The 17,903-nt window shown below is 34.0% G+C and overlaps 2 protein-coding genes across 4 annotated transcripts; one reads left to right on the top strand and one right to left on the bottom strand.

Moving 5' to 3' along the window:
* The first annotated feature begins 805 nt into the window (after positions 1–805).
* Positions 806–4,056, top strand: LOC145069677 (serine/threonine-protein kinase AtPK2/AtPK19-like). 2 transcript variants are annotated; one of them, XM_079016626.1, is made up of 7 exons: positions 806–909; positions 1,729–2,538; positions 2,723–2,805; positions 2,909–3,029; positions 3,187–3,360; positions 3,440–3,547; positions 3,632–4,056. In XM_079016626.1, exons 2-7 carry the CDS (start codon positions 1,960–1,962, stop codon positions 3,908–3,910), a joined length of 1,344 nt encoding a protein of 447 aa, XP_078872752.1. In that variant the 5' UTR covers positions 806–909; positions 1,729–1,959; the 3' UTR covers positions 3,911–4,056. The 2 variants fall into 2 exon arrangements, with proteins under 2 accessions (XP_078872752.1, XP_078872753.1); XM_079016627.1 differs by lacking the exon at positions 806–909 and adding an exon at positions 938–1,032.
* Positions 4,057–4,731: 675 nt separating this feature from the next.
* LOC145071317 (thioredoxin H-type-like) lies at positions 4,732–6,690 on the bottom strand. Of its 2 annotated transcripts, XM_079018219.1 has the most exons (5): positions 6,475–6,690; positions 6,142–6,183; positions 5,855–5,980; positions 5,201–5,323; positions 4,732–5,046 (listed from the first exon to the last, which is right to left on the bottom strand). In XM_079018219.1, the coding sequence occupies exons 2-5, from the start codon at positions 6,160–6,162 to the stop codon at positions 4,897–4,899; spliced, it is 420 nt and encodes a 139-aa protein (XP_078874345.1). In that variant the 5' UTR covers positions 6,163–6,183; positions 6,475–6,690; the 3' UTR covers positions 4,732–4,896. The 2 variants fall into 2 exon arrangements, with proteins under 2 accessions (XP_078874345.1, XP_078874346.1); XM_079018220.1 differs by lacking the exon at positions 6,475–6,690 and having other exon boundaries at positions 6,142–6,467.
* Between the last annotated feature and the right edge of the window lie 11,213 nt (positions 6,691–17,903).

The raw sequence follows: 17,903 nt of genomic DNA, 5'->3' as shown, positions 1-17,903 counted from the left end.
TTTGCTTATATATTATAATAGGAAAATTTAAAATATATTAAGGAGCACAAAATAACTAAATGATATGGCTTCATCGTTTTCAAGTTTTACGATAACAACGTTTTAATGAGATTGGGGGTGGCTAAGCACCTGTCTGCCCCCTTACTGTCTACGCCCTTGCTTGTAGTATAAAATAAAGTTTGGCTCCATTAATAGATTCGAAAACCAAAATTTCATAACAAACCTACAATGACCATCTTGTAGTATAAAATAAAGTTTGGTTCCATAAATAGATTCGAATAAAACAAGAGCATATCCAAAGGCCCATCGCAAAGGCGCAAAGTTTATAAAATTGGGCAGAATGTCAGAAATCATCCTTGACTTTTGTCTAAATATACATTTTGATCATTTCATAATTTTCCAATGCAAACAAACCCCCTATTCTTATATTTTTATTTTTATTTTTAAATATATAACTAAATATAATAAACAACCAACACCAATTATGTTTAAACACCAAATTATTTGTTGTAATATACACATCTACATTGATCTAGCACATAATTGGCGAAGAAAGTGAATGAATCATACAAAAACTGAGATGTGTTATTTGAACAATACTCCAAGTACTAATTCTGTAATTCACTCAAAGTAATTGCTTCGCCGTGACCAAAACGACTTCCTTTCTCACAAGCCACAAAATAAACCACCAGAAAATGCGTGAATGTAACGTCACCTCATAAGATGGACGTTATTCTTTAAATTCCAATCAAAATTTGCCACGTCATATATTTCCTTATTTTTTGTTTTTATTTATTTATTTTTATTTTTAAGTCAGTTATAAGCGGCAAATCGATAATATTCTATATTTTTCCTTCCTTTTGTGAACAGCTTTTCTTTTACAGCGAATCCCCTCGGCGATCTCTCCAGGTAAGATGGAAACCGATTAAAATCACCTTCAATGTTTGGTGTTTAAACATCGTAATCGATGGTTTTTCTGTACTTGTTTAATCATTGTATGGTTTTGCTGTTCAATGTTCAGTTTTTGAGGAGGTTTGTTGTTGGATTTAGGGTTTAATGTTGCGTTATTGCATGTAGATTTTTAATGCTGTGAGGAATTTTCCTTTTCTTTTTTGCTTTTTTGATCTATAGTGATGTGTTATTTGTGTGAAATTAATTGCTTGAAGGATGGTAGTGGTTTTGAATTTTGATGTAGAATTAGTGATCGATGTGCTTTGGGTTCAATTATGAGTCCGAAAGCTGTTTTCTCGTTGGCAGTTGGATAAATTGGAGATTTGTTTGGTTGTTTGATTCTTTAATTTGAATTCGCAAATATTTTTATCTTGGTTTTGTCAATATGTTTTATGCTATCGCCGTTGTATTATGCTTTTCTCATCCGATAGATTTAAGTTCATCTGTTCATGATAAACTTGTTGATAATTCTGGGTCAAAAAGAATCTTGAATTTACTCTATCTGATTTTGATAAAAGGAAGTTTCAAACAAGCGTTCTTTTCCAGTTTTCCCTCTATTTGATCTTCTAAAGGAAGTCTCCAATCCAGTTTACCGGGATGTGCTGGTTTATTGGTCTGTATTGACCTTTTGATGGATTTCCTAAACGAAGTCTCTTCTTTCTGTTTTCTGGTTTTCTTATAAGAAGATTTGTGTAGTTAAATGAACCAAATTGTACTTGTTTATCAACTTACATTGTGTGAATCCCTGAAAAATGACTTCTGTCCTGAAAACTACAGTTTGACTGCATGATCTTCATGATTTCAAGAAGCATTGCTACATCTTCTGTTTCCTGTGAAGCGGGAAACAAGAACAACTTCCCTTTCTGGATCCTCATTTGCCTATTTTCAAGATTCTCTGGGACTCCAGTCCTGTACTTGACTCTCCTGTTCTCTGTGAGGTCCCCTTCATCAATTTAGAGATTGATAGTGAAGAATTGAAGTTATCTACATCATCTCAAACATTGGAAAATGGTTGCTTCCCAGTGCTTGCAAATGACCGGAAACACCACAAGGAAGACTGTAGATCATCATGTTGAGCTTGACTTTGACTTTTCTGATGTATTTGGTGCGCCACCTCAACTGCCTTCTGCACCCAACACAAATGGATTAGTATACGATGAGCCAGAAGTAATTTGTAGCCGATCCCATTCATTAGTGGGCCCCACAACTTTTACAAACCAGTCCATGAAGCTTAGCACACTCACTTTACACGAGACTGAATATGATCTTGTTGAGGGTATCACTGTAAGTACAATGGCTTTAAAAGAACTCGAAGAAGCTTCTTTTGTTGATGATGATGATGGTAGTTTAGTAAAAATCCAAAGTGTGGGACTTGAAGACTTTGAAATATTGAAAGTGGTTGGCCAAGGTGCATTTGCAAAAGTTTATCAAGTCAGAAAACATGGTTCATCCGAAATCTTTGCAATGAAGGTCATGCGCAAAGATAGGATTTTTGAGAAAGATCATGCTGAATATATGAAAGCAGAAAGAGATATTTTGACCAAAGTTGACCATCCGTTTATTGTACAACTCAAATACTCATTCCAGGTAAATCTTTTTACTCTATACAAAAAGTCAAAAAACTGACAAATGAAAAAAAGTTATAAAAGAAAAAAAAAAAACTTATTCTTTCCAATGTCCTTAAATCAAATTCTAAAGGTCACCTTCACATAAAGATTGTATCATCTATCCCTAATGTCTTTTTTTGGTTTATGTCATTATGTGTATGCAGACCAAGCATAGATTGTTCCTTGTTCTTGATTTTGTGAATGGAGGCCACCTTTTCTTTCAACTCTATAGGCAAGGCTTGTTCAGGTATGAAAAGGGAGACAACATTAAAATTAGGAAAAAGATAAAATTTTATGTTTGATGATGTTGCAATTATATTAGAGGATCAAACATTTTGTTCCTTCTGCAGGGAAGACCTGGCACGTTTCTACACTGCTGAGATAGTTTCTGCTGTTTCGCATCTCCATGCTAATGGCATAATGCACAGGGACCTGAAACCTGAAAATATTCTTCTAGATGCTGAGGGACATGTAAGATCCATAATCCTCATCCTCTCTTTTATATATCCTATTTTAAATATTGAGTTTAGGGATCTATTATTGTCTACATGATTCATGAGGCATAACAGTTTATTATTGTGTTTTTGGGTGCAACATAAATATAAAATGTCGAATTATTATTATTCAGGTTATGTTGACTGACTTTGGGGTAGCAAAGCAATTTGATGAAAGCACAAGGTCAAATTCCATGTGTGGGACATTAGAATATATGTCACCTGAAATTGTACAAGGGAGGGGCCATGATAAGGCCGCTGATTGGTGGAGTGTCGGAATTTTAATGTATGAAATGCTTACTGGAAAGGTTGGTGTCAGTGTGTTGTGTCACCCTTAATTACTGGAAGGGTAATAATGTAATTTTGTTCGACGTTGTGTCTTTGCAGCCTCCGTTTAGAGGTGGAAACAGACAGAAGATTCAGGAGAAAATAGTGAAGGACAAGATAAAGCTTCCGGGATTCTTGTCAAGTGAAGCACATTCACTTTTGAAAGGGGTAATGTCGTAATTTGTAATATTATATACTTGTGTTATAGTTGTTGCTTAATAAATAATAATGGTGTTTTTGGTTTTTTAATAGTTGTTACAAAAGGATTCAAGCAGGCGACTTGGGAGTGGGGCAGGTGGAGGGGATGAGATAAAAAAGCATGGTTGGTTTAAAGTGATTAATTGGAGGAAACTGGAGGGTAGAGAAATAAAGCCAAGTTTTGTTCCACAAGTAGCTGGGAAGCAATGCATTGCAAATTTTGAAGAGTGTTGGACAAATTTGCCCCCGCTTCTGGATTCCCCTGCTGCCAGTCCCAAATGTAAGGAGAACCCGTTTAAGGGATTTACTTATGTCAGGCCTGCACAGGAATGAATGATTGCAAATGTAATTTTGAGTATTTAAATTATATGGATTATTTTTTATTGTTATTTATGACAATTTTAATTTAGTGGTATACATTACTTGTACTCGTACTTATGTCACCCATGTTTCCCATTATTTGTTTATTGTTGCTTGTATCATTATTATTTTATTTTTTTTCAATTATCATATACCATTAATTATTTTTCTTCTTTGGCTGCCTACCTTATTACCTCTTACCCATTGTTATGAGATTGGGAATTGCTATTACGATTGTTGTTTCTTACTATGTTCAAAAAATGTCGATTTAAGAAAACAATTTAGTTATTAATTGAATATCTAAAACACTTTTAGGTAAAACTGATAATATTTTTGGATCAATGATACTTAAAAGGTAATCTTTGAGACAGTCTGTCTTTGCAAATTTTAATTTTAATGAAACCTATATTGATATATTCTACATAGAATGTCTCTTTAGCTATAAATAAATGTTGGTAATCGTAGTTTTTCAACACTATCAAAATATAGAGGTTTTGAGATTGAGTTTTGTAAAACTTATTAACTTATCAATTTTTTTTTGGCAACTATAAGCCTAAAGAATTTTTGAAAAACTATTCCCATTTGATTTTTTTTTTTTTCAAAAATGACCAATAGCTTCTTGAGATAAAATGATAAAAATGCCTTCATTTTAATCTAATAAGCATTTTTTATCGAACATTTTTTTTTCTAATTTTGTTTTGCTACTGCATTAGCTAATCCAAAACATTTTTTTTAAGCTAATAAACACTTGAAAAAACAAAACAATTTTTGGTTTTCAAAACTCAATCCTAAACACCCTAAGAAAGATGCTTTTAGAGCATATCATAGTTCCATTAAATGATAAAAAGTACATTTACTAATTAATCCACTAACTACAACTCTCATTCCTACAACAAATACACACAGATTTAGTAAATCATCAATAAAAAAACCAAGTAAATTTTTTTTTTTAAATTTCTTCATCTTTGTTGATAGTTGGCAGCAGCAAAAGCTTCGGTCTTGTTTATAAGCTCTTCCACATTTGCCCCTACAAGTTTATCTACTTGTCTCCCATCTTTAAGGAAGAAGAAAGTCGGCGTGGCTTTAATGTCCCATGATGCACTAAACTCCTGCAAAACACATAACGTGCTTTTATAGAATGTCTAACATACCCTTCAAATACTAAAATCTTATGATTTTAACTTGGAATCTTTCTTAAAAATAAAAATAAGTGTTACAATCAGCATCATATATATGAATTATGATACTTAATTAATTACTTACAGACAGCTCATCAACATCCACAGTCAAGAACACAAGTGACTCATATTTAGCAGCAAGACTGGAGAATGCAGGCGCTATCACCCTACAAGGACTACACCAAGATGCACTAAAATTCACCACAACCTGTTTTTTTTTTTAAAAAAAAAATTGTTTAAAAAACAGTTTTCATATGTCATCGAATAAATTACATTCCTAGTCCCTGGTATAGTTGATTTTTGCAACTTTAGTCTCCGTAAGTTTTCTCTTGTAATTTTGGTCCTTATTTAAAGTTTCTGTAACCTTTTTAGTCCATGTTCCAAGTGAAATGACAACTTTTGCTTCGTATATAGCTGAATTGCAATTTGGTCAAAAAATATAGTCATATTACTTGAAAAACAAAGACCAAAAACTTCGAATAAGGACCAAAATTGCAAAGGAAAACTTTTTGGGACTAAAATTAAAAAAATCGGTTACATTTTTGGTCCCCAGATTTTGCAATTTTGGTACAAAAAAGTTTTGTTTTGCAATTTCGGACTTTTTGTAACGTTGTTGCAAAAAAAATTGAAGACCGAAATTACAAGAGAAAACTTATGGGACAAAAATTACAAAAAAAATTCTATACGGACCAAAAATGTAATTTACTCATGAAAATATCAGACAAGAGGATTGACGAACCATCTTCCCTCTTCTGTTTGCTTCGGATAGTTTTTCTTCCCATTTTTCTAGGGTTTCTATAAGGGCAACCTTTCCGCTTGCGAGTGGACTTGTTGATTGTTTGTTTTTAAATCCGGTTTTGGAGGACTGCCATCGAGTTTCTTAATAATAAGCATATTCTGAGTTCGAATATAACAATAATTACAGATTTTTAATACTAAATAAATTCTACAACAAAAAACACAGGTAAGATGAACCACGTATATAAAGGGTTGTGCACATAAACGACATCAAAAACAGAACATTACCGATTTGCAGCAATTTCCCATTGATTAAGCCACAGCAGTTACCTGAAAGGTTACATATCAGATAATCTTCATATTCGTTTGGTCATTTCTACAAACATGTTATGGGCATTGAAGAATGCATAAAAGTTCTTTCAAGATTTCTGGGATGCTTCAGAAACAAAACAAAACAACAAGATTCGTAATATGAAATCATTTGGTTTAGGTATTGCGCATGAACCACCACCATCAAAACAAAACAAAACAAGAAACCGTCCGGATTAATCTAATCCTAAAAATGTATACAAAATGTCGCAAGTTATCATCGTATTAAGGGAAGAAGGAGACGAATAACACCTGCGGATCTTGTAAAACATATATATTTGGTCCTCCAACATGACTTGGAAAAGGAAAATCATGGGAAAAAGAACCCAAGGAAGAAAACAAAAATCCCCGATCGTCAAGGAGATTGATTTGTTTGAATCGCAATCAAATGAAAGCCTGCCCACCTTTGGGCAAATTAACCAACTTTTGAATTCATGTTATACTTATATATGCTTATGGCTTTTAAAATATCCGAAATTGAAAAATCAAACAAGAACATTTTTTAGTTACCTCAATTAGATTTTTTTTTTCCAATTTAATCAACAAATATTTTAAATCTTCGGCTTTTGGATTACAATGCACAGTACCCGAAAAAAAAACAGATAATTGAATTTGTTAAAAAGACGTTCAAAAATTAAAGTCTATATTAGATTACTATTTATTAAAAATTATTATATATCCCTATTCTAATCTACTCTAATAAATGAAAATGTCTTTGCCACATGTTCTTCTCTCATAAGATTAGCCACATGTCATTTTGTCATAATTTGAAATATATTTATTTTCCACTTGTCATTACTTTAATTTTCATTTTCAATATATCATTGATTTACTTTCCATAAAGTAAACCTATCATAATGACTATCAAATTTTAAATTTCATATTTAATTACAAATAAATTTACAGTTAAAACCTTTATGTTTAATATTTTGTTATAATTAACCCGTTTAGTACACACTAAACTCATAATTTTAATTAATTTATTATTTGCATATTTTTTTCTCGTAATTTTCACTTATTTCAATTTCAAATTCAAATAAAATTTTTATTTAATCGTTCGTACTTAACATTTTGTTTTAGTCAACTCGTATATTATACGGGTCTCACAACTAGTAAAAGAATATGTTTAATCTCCTATTGACAAGTGTCACATATTTAGAGCTCCTTATTAATGTTATATATCACCAATTATGTCATTTGTCAACCTATTAATTATTCAATTTAAATTACAAATTTTAAATTTCCACTATAATTACACTAATTAATAATTGATTATCCATTTTAAATTTTAAATTTTAAATTTTAAATTTTCTACTCTAATTATATTAAATTCATAACATTAGATTGAAAAATAAAATAAAATAAATAAAGATTATAAGATGATATAACTTCAAGTATTTATTTAAGTCAACAATTATAACTAGGGTGAGCGTTTGGACCGGCCCGGACCGAACCGGACCGGACCGGCTCTTGGACCGGACCGGTTATGGAGAATTTTGTGGACCATGGACCGGACCGGATGAGTTGTGTCCTCGTCCGTGTCCGGGTCCAGGTCCGGGTTTTCCGGTTTTTGGACTCGTTTGGACCGGTACAACTTTAATTGCATAGAGTATATTAAGTAATCTACATTGATGTATAATATTATAACTTGCAAAATTAATATGTTTCCATTTCATGTCTAACTAATCTACATTGATGTATAATATTATAACTTGCAATTTGCAAAAATTAATTTTCCAAATAAAAACAACTAACATATAAATCAAGTTCACCAACAAAAGTTAAACAATTTTAAGACAAACATATAAAAGTATTACCGTAACAACAAAAATCATAGTTTAAACTTTAAAATCAATCAAACTAACAAATTTCATAAACTCATAATCTAATCTTCCATTGGCCTCTTCCCCATATCATTGTCATCCATATGTAACATATTTAAAGTGAAACAACCCAAAAATACGACCCGAAAATTTCATTTTTAATATAACCAAAAGTCATAAAACTGTGTATCATATAATAAAACCATACGCTACGTATCTCAAACCATACTAAAATACTGTGAGAAAGCTGTGTCACAACTGTATCAAAACAAATCTAAGAGAACTGTATCAACTCCCAGGACAAAAACTGAAGTTGTGGCGTGTGCGATGCCATCATCCCGAGCTCTTCCCTTTACTTGCGGAAGTACCTGAAACCAAAAACTGAAACCGTAAGCACGAAGCTTAGTGAGCTCCCCCAAACTACCACATACCACACAATAACAAATAAAGCACATACTGGGCCTTGCCCAATCGGTCCTTCACTTGCTGATCGTTCGCGAGTAGAACTCGCTCTCTGAAGTCCGGAACTGACTGCATCGGACCGAAGTCCGGAACTGACTGCATCGGACCAAACTCCGGAACTAGCTGCATCGGACCGAAGTCCGGGACTGACTGCATCGGACGGAAGTCCGGAACTGACTGCATCGGACCGAAGTCCGGAACTAGCTGCATCGGACCGAAGTCCGGAACTGACTGGGACCTTGTCCCCTGCATCGGACCGGAGTCCGGAACTAACTGCATCAGACCGAAGTCCGGAACTGTCTGAACATATCATAACATAAACACGTATTTGCTAACATAACACATATACTGCATCGGACCGAAGTCCGGAACACATAACACAAAACATGCTTGAATCACAAAGACATCAAGCACTCTAACTACTGCATCTGACTAAAGTCCGGAACTACTGCTAACTAAACGGGCCGGCATTGTGGCCGTAGACCCATTCCCACTGGAAGGAAACTCACCTCGTGAACTGGCTGCTGTGTGTATGGCTCTGGAAGCTATCTGCTGCTGCTCCAGTATCTCCCCGGCTAAATTCCATAAACACACTCAATCAAATACTAATCACTGCATTGGGGTAAAATGACTCTTTTACCCCTGGACAAAGTCAACTCTCCCGGTCAAAGTCAACCTACAGTTGACCTGACTCGCCGAGTTGGGTCGCCAACTCGCCGAGTCTCTATTCTCACTTCTCAACCCTACTCGTGGCTACTCGTCGAGTATGGCATCAACTCGACGAGTTCCCTTTTGATTCTAAAACTCAGGCAATCTGCATCCGAATCGCCGAGTCGTATGAACAACTCGACGAGTTGTTCTTCGAGCTAAGAAGATTGCCTTGGACTCGCCGAGTTGTATGAACAACTCGTCGAGTCCCTCCATTACTGAGTCTGACCTCCAACTCACTGAGTCCACTCTACTACTCACTGGTCCCCACTCAACATCACTCAAAAAGGGGAAAATCGGGGACTCGCGACTCGACTCGCCGAGTCGTTCTTCCGACTCGCCGAGTCGCTTGCATGCAGCTACTCTAAACTCGATTCTGCTTGAATCCAGCGTATAAAACTTATAGATCTGGGCTCCCTTAGCTCGATTAGCACGTAAAGATTCTATCTTTACATGCCCATAAGCATCCATGAAGATTATAAGTCTCAAAAAGCATAATAAAGGCTAGATCTAGGGTTCTCATGCAAAGCATCTTCAAAAAGGCAATAGATCCGGGCTCTACAACTCCTAAATGAACAGATGTAGGGATATCTCGACCTATTAAGGCATCCATACAACTATAAGGTTTGGAAAATACATCAAACTAGCCCTAGAAGTGTTCTAATGGAGGTTTAAAGCATAAAACAGAAGGAATCCGAGAAATACCTCAATGAACTCTGATTTTGACCTTGGATCTTTGCTCTACACCTCTTCTCTTTGGTTCTTTCTTCTTTTTCTTCTTCAAACCTTCAAGATTCCACACAAAAACACTTTAATCAATCAAGGGATGGATTAGGGTTTCTCACAGCTCTCTGAGGGTGAAGGAGGCGAGTTTGGGGCACATAACATTGCTTAAATAGTGAGCAACCCGGGGATTTAGGGTTTTTTTCTGGCAGGCAGACTCGCCGAGTCCCGAATATGGACTCGCCGAGTCGCCGACTTACACGTGCTCGAAATCCCGTCCCTACTCGACGAGTCGGGCTATAGACTCGCCGAGTTCCTCTTGAAAACTTCTAAATAAATATCATGGAAGCAACATACCAGAGACGGGTCGTTACATGAAGCTTGTGCAATCTCTACATAAACACAAATGAAAATGTTGTTAGTATTTAATAAAAAGTAATAATTGTATAAATAAAGAATAAAGATTGTAATTTTTTTACCCAAAGCTATATCATCATTGTTCAAGATGTCACCAATGTTGTCAACTATCGGATTTGTAAACTTTATCACCCAATCTTGGGTGCATAACAAAGCTTCAACTATCAATGTCGATAAAATAGTTTCATACTCACTTACAACTCTACCACAAGTGCTAAATGCGGACTCGGAATTATAGTATAAAATAATACTAAAAAGCTGAAATATTTCAGCTTTGATAGCTCTACTTTGAAGGATTGTAACTCAATGAATATAATACCAAAATAAACAAAATTATAGTCTAAATTCATCTACAAATTATAAACTAAATGTTGGAAAAAAACGTAGGTCAATCCGACTTAAAACGAATGAGTTATGGGTGTTTAAAAAACGTCACAGATTATAAAATCTTGCTAAAAAGCTGAATTTTTTCAACTTTGATAGCTCTACTTTAAAGGATTGTAGCTCAGTGAATATAATATCAAAATAAACAAAATTATAGTCTAAACTCATCTACAAACTGTAAACTAAATGTTGGAAAAAATCGGAGGTCAATCCGACTTAAAACGAATGAGTTATGGGTGTTTAAAAAACGTCACAGCTTACAAAATGTTGCTGAAAAGCCGAATTTTTTCAGCTTTGATAGTTCTACTTTGAAGGATTGTAACACGGTGAATATAATACCAAAATAAACAAAATTATAGTCTAAATTCATCTACAAACTGTAAAATAAATGTTGGAAAAAACCACAGGTCGATCCGACTTAAAACGAATGAGTTATGTGCGTTTAAAAAACATCACAAAAATCTTAATCATGTCCAACCGGTTCTAAACCCGGTAAAAACCGGACCGGACCGGGAAAAAAACCGGACCGAACTGGCGAGAAATCTTAGAACCGAGAACCGGATCGGGGGTCCAAAAAAACGGTCCGGTCCGGTCCACCGGTCCAAATGCTCACCCCTAATTATAACTTTATATAATAAAAAAATATATCTTAAGTAATAGTTTTTTTTAACATAATTGATTAATAATTTTAATTTTATAATATGAAATTTTAATTAATTTTATAACCGTGTTTCTCACGGGTTATAAACTAATATATATATATATATATATATATATATATATATATATATATATATATTAAATAAATGAAAGTTATGAACAATAAACTGTAAGAGGGGTTGACATAATGGGTCCTCTAAATATGGTGGTGTTGTAATTGTTTTTTTTTCTTTTAAGGTCATATTTTGACATTTTATTATTTTATTACCTGATACCTTGGGGACTTGGCAGCTGATGTTACAGATTATACATTACAGGAGACATTTAGGGCTCATTATCAATCTGTAAGAAGTGAAAAAGTTGTAACTGATCGAATGACAGGGCACATAAAAGGTTATGGATTTGTCAAGTTTGGAGATGAAACGCGTCATGACTGAGATGAATGGAAGCTTATGCTCAACCAGACCTATGCTCATTGGTCCAACTGCTAACAAAAATACTACTGGTGGACAACAGAATCCTAAAGGTACAACATCTTGATCTTATTTTCATGGTATTACACTGACAACTTTATGATATGATTTCTGAAGTTTGTATGTTTATTTCTTTTGGAGTTTGGACCCTTAGCTCTTAGAAACATACGTTGCAGTTTTGTTTATTAAGTTCAGTTCATTCAATATTGTGTTCAAATTTCTTGAAGATAATCGCCAGTTGGCAGAGTCATTTCCTTCCCGTGCTTAGAGAAATTTTGGGCATTAAATTTTTATGAAGTATTAAACATGCATAAACTTATTAGAGCTCATGTTATCTCAAAGCAGGGCATCAAGGGGTTCTATCATGTAAGATTGTGGCAATGATTTCAGCTGAAATAGTTACCCCTGTAGTGGGTGACCTTGCTCAAAACCCTCAAGGTATCTTATTCTTATCTCTCATCGCGATATATAGTTTTACTTAAAACAATATTTTACTTGATTCGGTTTCCATTATCACCATTTTTTTTTCAAATTACTGACTTATTTATGCAACAGAGTGAAAGCAGTTTTACCAAAATATCAAATATAAGTGGAATTTTCATTGATGTATGACTCAATATGTTAGAATACCAATCTATGCATGCTTGAATCGGTAAACAACTAAAAGTCCCCTTTAGCTTTGTTGATGTAAACATACATATACAAAAAAACCCCTAAAAATCAACAAAATCAAACTACAAGTTTCTTTTTTCTTTCTTATTGTCAATTCACTAATCGTTCCTAATTCATATAGCTTAAGAACTAAGACGATTGGTTGAATCAACCAATCGTCATAGTTCCTAAGCTATATGAATTAGGCACGATTAGTGAATTGACAATAAACTATCTTAATTGTAAAATTAAACACATGAATAAAACCCAAATTCAATTATCATTGATATAAATCATAAATTTAAGAACATATAATAACCAAAGTTGATTGGAATAAAAGTAATTATCAAAATACGTTCATTAAATCATCCTGAACATTCTTGGAAGTAACCTAGATAGAATTCACAAAACACAAAACTTGAATAAAAACAATGTAATTCCTAATAAAATTCATAAACCAACTTGAATCATAAAATTAATAAAGTCTAATGATCAATCAATCATGGAACGATGAAACCTTGAAGAAGAAGTAACCAAATCTGGAGTTTGATGAAGATCCATCGGTTGAACGAATTGAATTGTTGAATGATGATGAACTTGGTGATTTGTAGCCTTGGATTTGGAAATTGATGATCAGAAACGCGTTTGGAGAAGGTTTGAATGTGTGTGGAACCCTCCAAAACTGTGTAAAATCGCAGGGGAGAAGTCCCAAGTCAATTAGGGTTAAATCTCCTTTAAATAGGTGCTAAAAAACTGATTTTCGGAGCTGTTTCTGCGTCATACAGGACGTCTGGGCGTCCTTCAGGATGTTTTACATGTCTTCTGTCGTCCTTGATTTGCACTTGAAAATGGCCTAAAACGGGTAGGCGTCCTAAGGGGGGGTCTTAGACACGTTCTAGGACATCCCTCATCTTTGTTTCCCATTTTTGGTGATGAAAACAGTAAAATCAGTAAAAACGCAAAACATGAAAGTTGTAGGAAATTTTTTCTAGTTTTCAGAACTTCTTCATTCATGTCAATTGGAGCTCTAGATATTGAGATATGATCAAAACATTGAAGAGTGGTCAAATTTCTCAACACCATTTTTCTTCATTCCTTTAGCAATTCGTCTCCCATGCTTGTTAGCTTCAGTTGTTCCGCCCACTTTAGCACTAAATATTTACCTGCGTATAAAGTTCAACAAGTCATCAAAGTAGTGCCATTCTTGGACAATTATGCATCATTCAACATATTTAGTACAATTTAGTATATTCATAAAATAGACTTATCAAACCTCCCCAACTTTATTCCAAACTTGTCCCGAGATTGGGCTAAAATAATCAGAGTAGTCGTATTCTCTCATCCTAAGAAAAACTCAATGGAATCACGAATTCCGTACATTTTATCACAATATTTTTGATAGCTCAATTTATTGATTTTGGGGATTATTAGTTTCTTATCCAGACTTTTAAACTCAAAACACATGTTATGCTTATTTTACTTTGTTGTTTGAAACTCTCCACTTTTTGAACCCTTTCCAATAATCAACCTCATGAGTAATCAATTGAACTCATTGCCAAAGTCCCCTTTTCAAGGTTCACTAACATAGTTAGCGTGGTTGGTAACACTTAATGGACCAACCCATACACTCCCGCTATTGAGGGGTCACATATTGTTTCACACAATGTCTTCAACTTGAACTTTTCTTCATATTTATCTTGATTGTGCATTTTTCAAGTTTTTTGATGGCTTCATCAGATTTGATCATCTTTGTATTTGACTTGAGCTTGAATATATATACTTGGAAGTTCTTCAATGTCTTATGATGCTTTTTGGTTGTGTGAAAACAATAATAGTCCCCTCCCAACCCCAAAGGCGCAGGAGTAAGTAAGACCAAGTACTCAGAGCGTGATGACACATATTGTTCAGTTGCGTCCTCAATTGAAAGATCATAGGCTCGAGCCAAAACCTTCATTTTTCAAACACTTGGGTATTTCACATAACAAATTTTAAATGAATATAAGTATTTTCAAACCAGCTGAGCAACCCACAAAATCTATATTAAATAGATATTATGACTCGATGTACGAAACTCCTATCATTTTCCATCTTGATGAGTTACATTCAAGATATAGAGATGCTACTAACTCATCACATATTTCATAGAACCAACCCGATAAGATAATTAAACATATAGAGTTTAAGATAGCAGTACATTCATCCTAAGTTGATTATCCAAAAAAAAAATCATCAAAGTTAATGTAAAAGAAATTAAAAATATGGAGGACGACACACCTGATGGTACTGATGGTAGAGGCGATTTTGATTTCCAAAAAAACTTCACTAGTTGGAGGTATTTTCATAATGTTTCGTTATGCCCGAATAAATATCGAATAATTATCATTTTTTTAAAAAAATCACTTTTTCTTCAATGCTCCATCTTTCTCTTGTGTACATCCCTCCCCAACTTTAAGTCTTGCATCGTCCTCGATGCATCAAAAGATAAATCCTAAAATAATAAATGAAACCAACTACAAGCACACAAATCAAATCAAATAAAAATAAACTACACTAACTAGCCCTCAATTTTGTCGGGGTCCACGATTTCACTTAGCACGTGCAACAAGCCTTTTAAACCCCTAGGTTACCCCTAGTAGATGAGTGAAGTCTCGTGAGGATTTGCAATGAACACACCCACAAAGTTCCAAAATTGCCAAGTTTAACGTCATTAGCGGGACATGTTACCTCGAGCGATGTCTAAGGAGGATCATATGTTAGTTGACTTCCTTGAAAGTCACCCATGAGGTCTCTCACCTTACTTTGAGGAACCGGATCATGTGGCAAGCCTTTTTTGGCCTTGTGTAAATCAACTATTTTGCGTTTAATCCTTCCACGATGATGCTTAAACCTTGTTTTAAAGAGTCATGCATCTTTCCATCTAGTAAACTTCTTTAATCGATACTTGATATCATGTAACACTTTCATTTTTTATTTTTGAGAGTGTGTGTAATCATGCTTCTTATTCCCTAATCTTCTTTTCTTGTGTTGACTTGTGCAATCATTTGATGCTTTTGACCTTTTACATGATAAAATTTTCTCCAAATCGAGGGTGGTGTTGGAGAGCATATTTGCGGTATGCTCATAGACATAATCATGAATAGTATTGATTACACACAAATCACCACTGATTGGAGAATCATTAGTAGGTCCAAACACAAGACATCTCACCTTATGGTTTCTAAATAACATATCAATTGCACCTTCCTGACAACCAATCTGAGCATAGATGGTTGCCAATAAGGGACGGTCAATGATTAAATTTGTTTGTTTGTATTTGGAATTTATTTTAGAATCTATTGCAACAAGAAGTTGTGTTTTAGGTTTTTTCAAAATTATTGGGTAGGGGATGGTATTAGCCTCCACAAACCCCTCCCTAATTTTGGACTCTTCCAACTCATGAAAATCTTCATTATACTTAACCAATTCAATTTCAACTTCTTTGATTTCAGAAATACTCTCAGTCTCCTGATCATTTAAAGATACATAATCCTCCACCACAAGCTCTAGTTTAGGTGGTGTAAGTTTATGCACTTTGTTATCAAATAATTTATCACTACATGGAAAAGTTACCTCATTCACCAACATAGTGTTTGAAAGATTGTCTGAAGGTTGTTGATTTAATTGCTCAACTATATGTTCTAATTGTTTTTCAATAACTGAAATTGACTTAGAGTTGTCTTCTTCTTTGTTGAAGGTTTCATTCAATATGTCCAACATTTGATCCAACTTTTTGCTAAATGAAGATTCATCTGATTCATGGTCCTCCAGAAAACAAGGTGATTCATGGTGTTGGCTTTGAGTTGAATCATTAGTCCACCAACAATCATCATGATATGGATCATCACATGTATCATCATTATATGACTCATAGTACAGATCATTATAACATTGATGTTGGCTTGAATTTTCTCTCTCCCACCACATATCTTGATTCAATTCTTCCATTCACCACCGTGCCTACAAAAGAATAACAGTAAACGAGTGAAGATTCTAAACTAAAAATAAAACAAAAAAATATAAAGACTACTTCAACACAATAATTCAAGAGCACAATCTCCCCGACAACGGCGCCAAATTTTAATCAACATATACTATTCCAAACTTGTGATTTTAAATGCTAAACATTGTAATAGGTAATCGCAAGACACATTATCGCCAAACCACTAGTTGTTCCTAATCCAATTAGACATAGGGAGTAAGACAACTAGTTGGAATAACATATTGTGTCCTCAAAATTATTTGTTGCATGTTAATCAACCTTAATTATGTCTAGGTAATTAAACTGGAATTTAAGGGAAGAAAAACATGTAAGTCTAACCATCTTAACAACTGAACCGGAAGTACCTTGTTTTCTCATTCATAGTATTTGTTTTAACAAACTTTTGCAACATAAAGTTTCTAGTTGTTTAGTTTATTTTAGTTTAATTTGAATTCGTGACAATTGCAAGCATTAGTTTTTCCATTTGACTATAACACAAGATTTAACCACAAACTCCTCGTGGATTCGACCCTTACTTACCCTAGCTATCTAGGGGTTTTTGAGGTTATTTTTGACCAAGACAACAACCTCGATCATTCACTGTGAATAACAAATATTGAGTTATCATTACTATTCTTGTTATTATTATCACAATTAAACAAATTATATTACGCATTACCAAATTAAATTTCCGTTATTAATATTACACAAACCACCGGTAATAATTGATTGCGATCCAGTGACCAAAGAGTATTTGGCGTAACGGTTCCAGAAGTTGACGGATAGATCATAGGTTTATAGTCATGCTAAAGAATTTATCTTCCAAAAGAGAGCTCTCTTATATGATGTAAGCATCATCATCTATTTCCATCTCCAATTCTCAATCGTGGCAGTAGCCTTTCAATCGGAGTAATTGTTCCTCTCCATCATCGCGTATAATTCTTACTCTTATGCTTTATTTGTTAACAACAAACCAATTTTGTATATAAATCCAAAAGTACCCAAAGTAATTTTTTTGTATTGAATTGATGAATGTTAATGAAATGCATGAGGTATTTATACAGTGGAAAATACAACTTAAACCTAAATATAAGCATACACTACTTTGACTAGACTAAGTCTATGACACATGGTAAAACAAATACACATTTGTGTTGAACTTGAAATTGTATATCGTTATTACCCCCATCAAGCTCATGTGTGGGACAAACTTGAAATTTGTGACATAAAGAACAAAATCGATCTTTATGGAATGGTTTAGTGAAGATATTTGGATGTTGATCAACCGAGGATACATGACTAATTTGAAGATCTTTGGCTTCAACATGTTCTTTAACAAAGTGGAGGTCTAGTGCAATATGT

The sequence above is a fragment of the Lactuca serriola genome, chromosome 8 (genome assembly GCF_051521515.1).
Source record: "Lactuca serriola cultivar US96UC23 chromosome 8, Lser_US96UC23_V15, whole genome shotgun sequence".
NCBI lineage: Eukaryota > Viridiplantae > Streptophyta > Magnoliopsida > Asterales > Asteraceae > Lactuca > Lactuca serriola.
The sequence above is the reverse complement of the archived record's forward strand: the minus strand, read 5'-3'. Positions and strand labels throughout refer to the sequence as shown.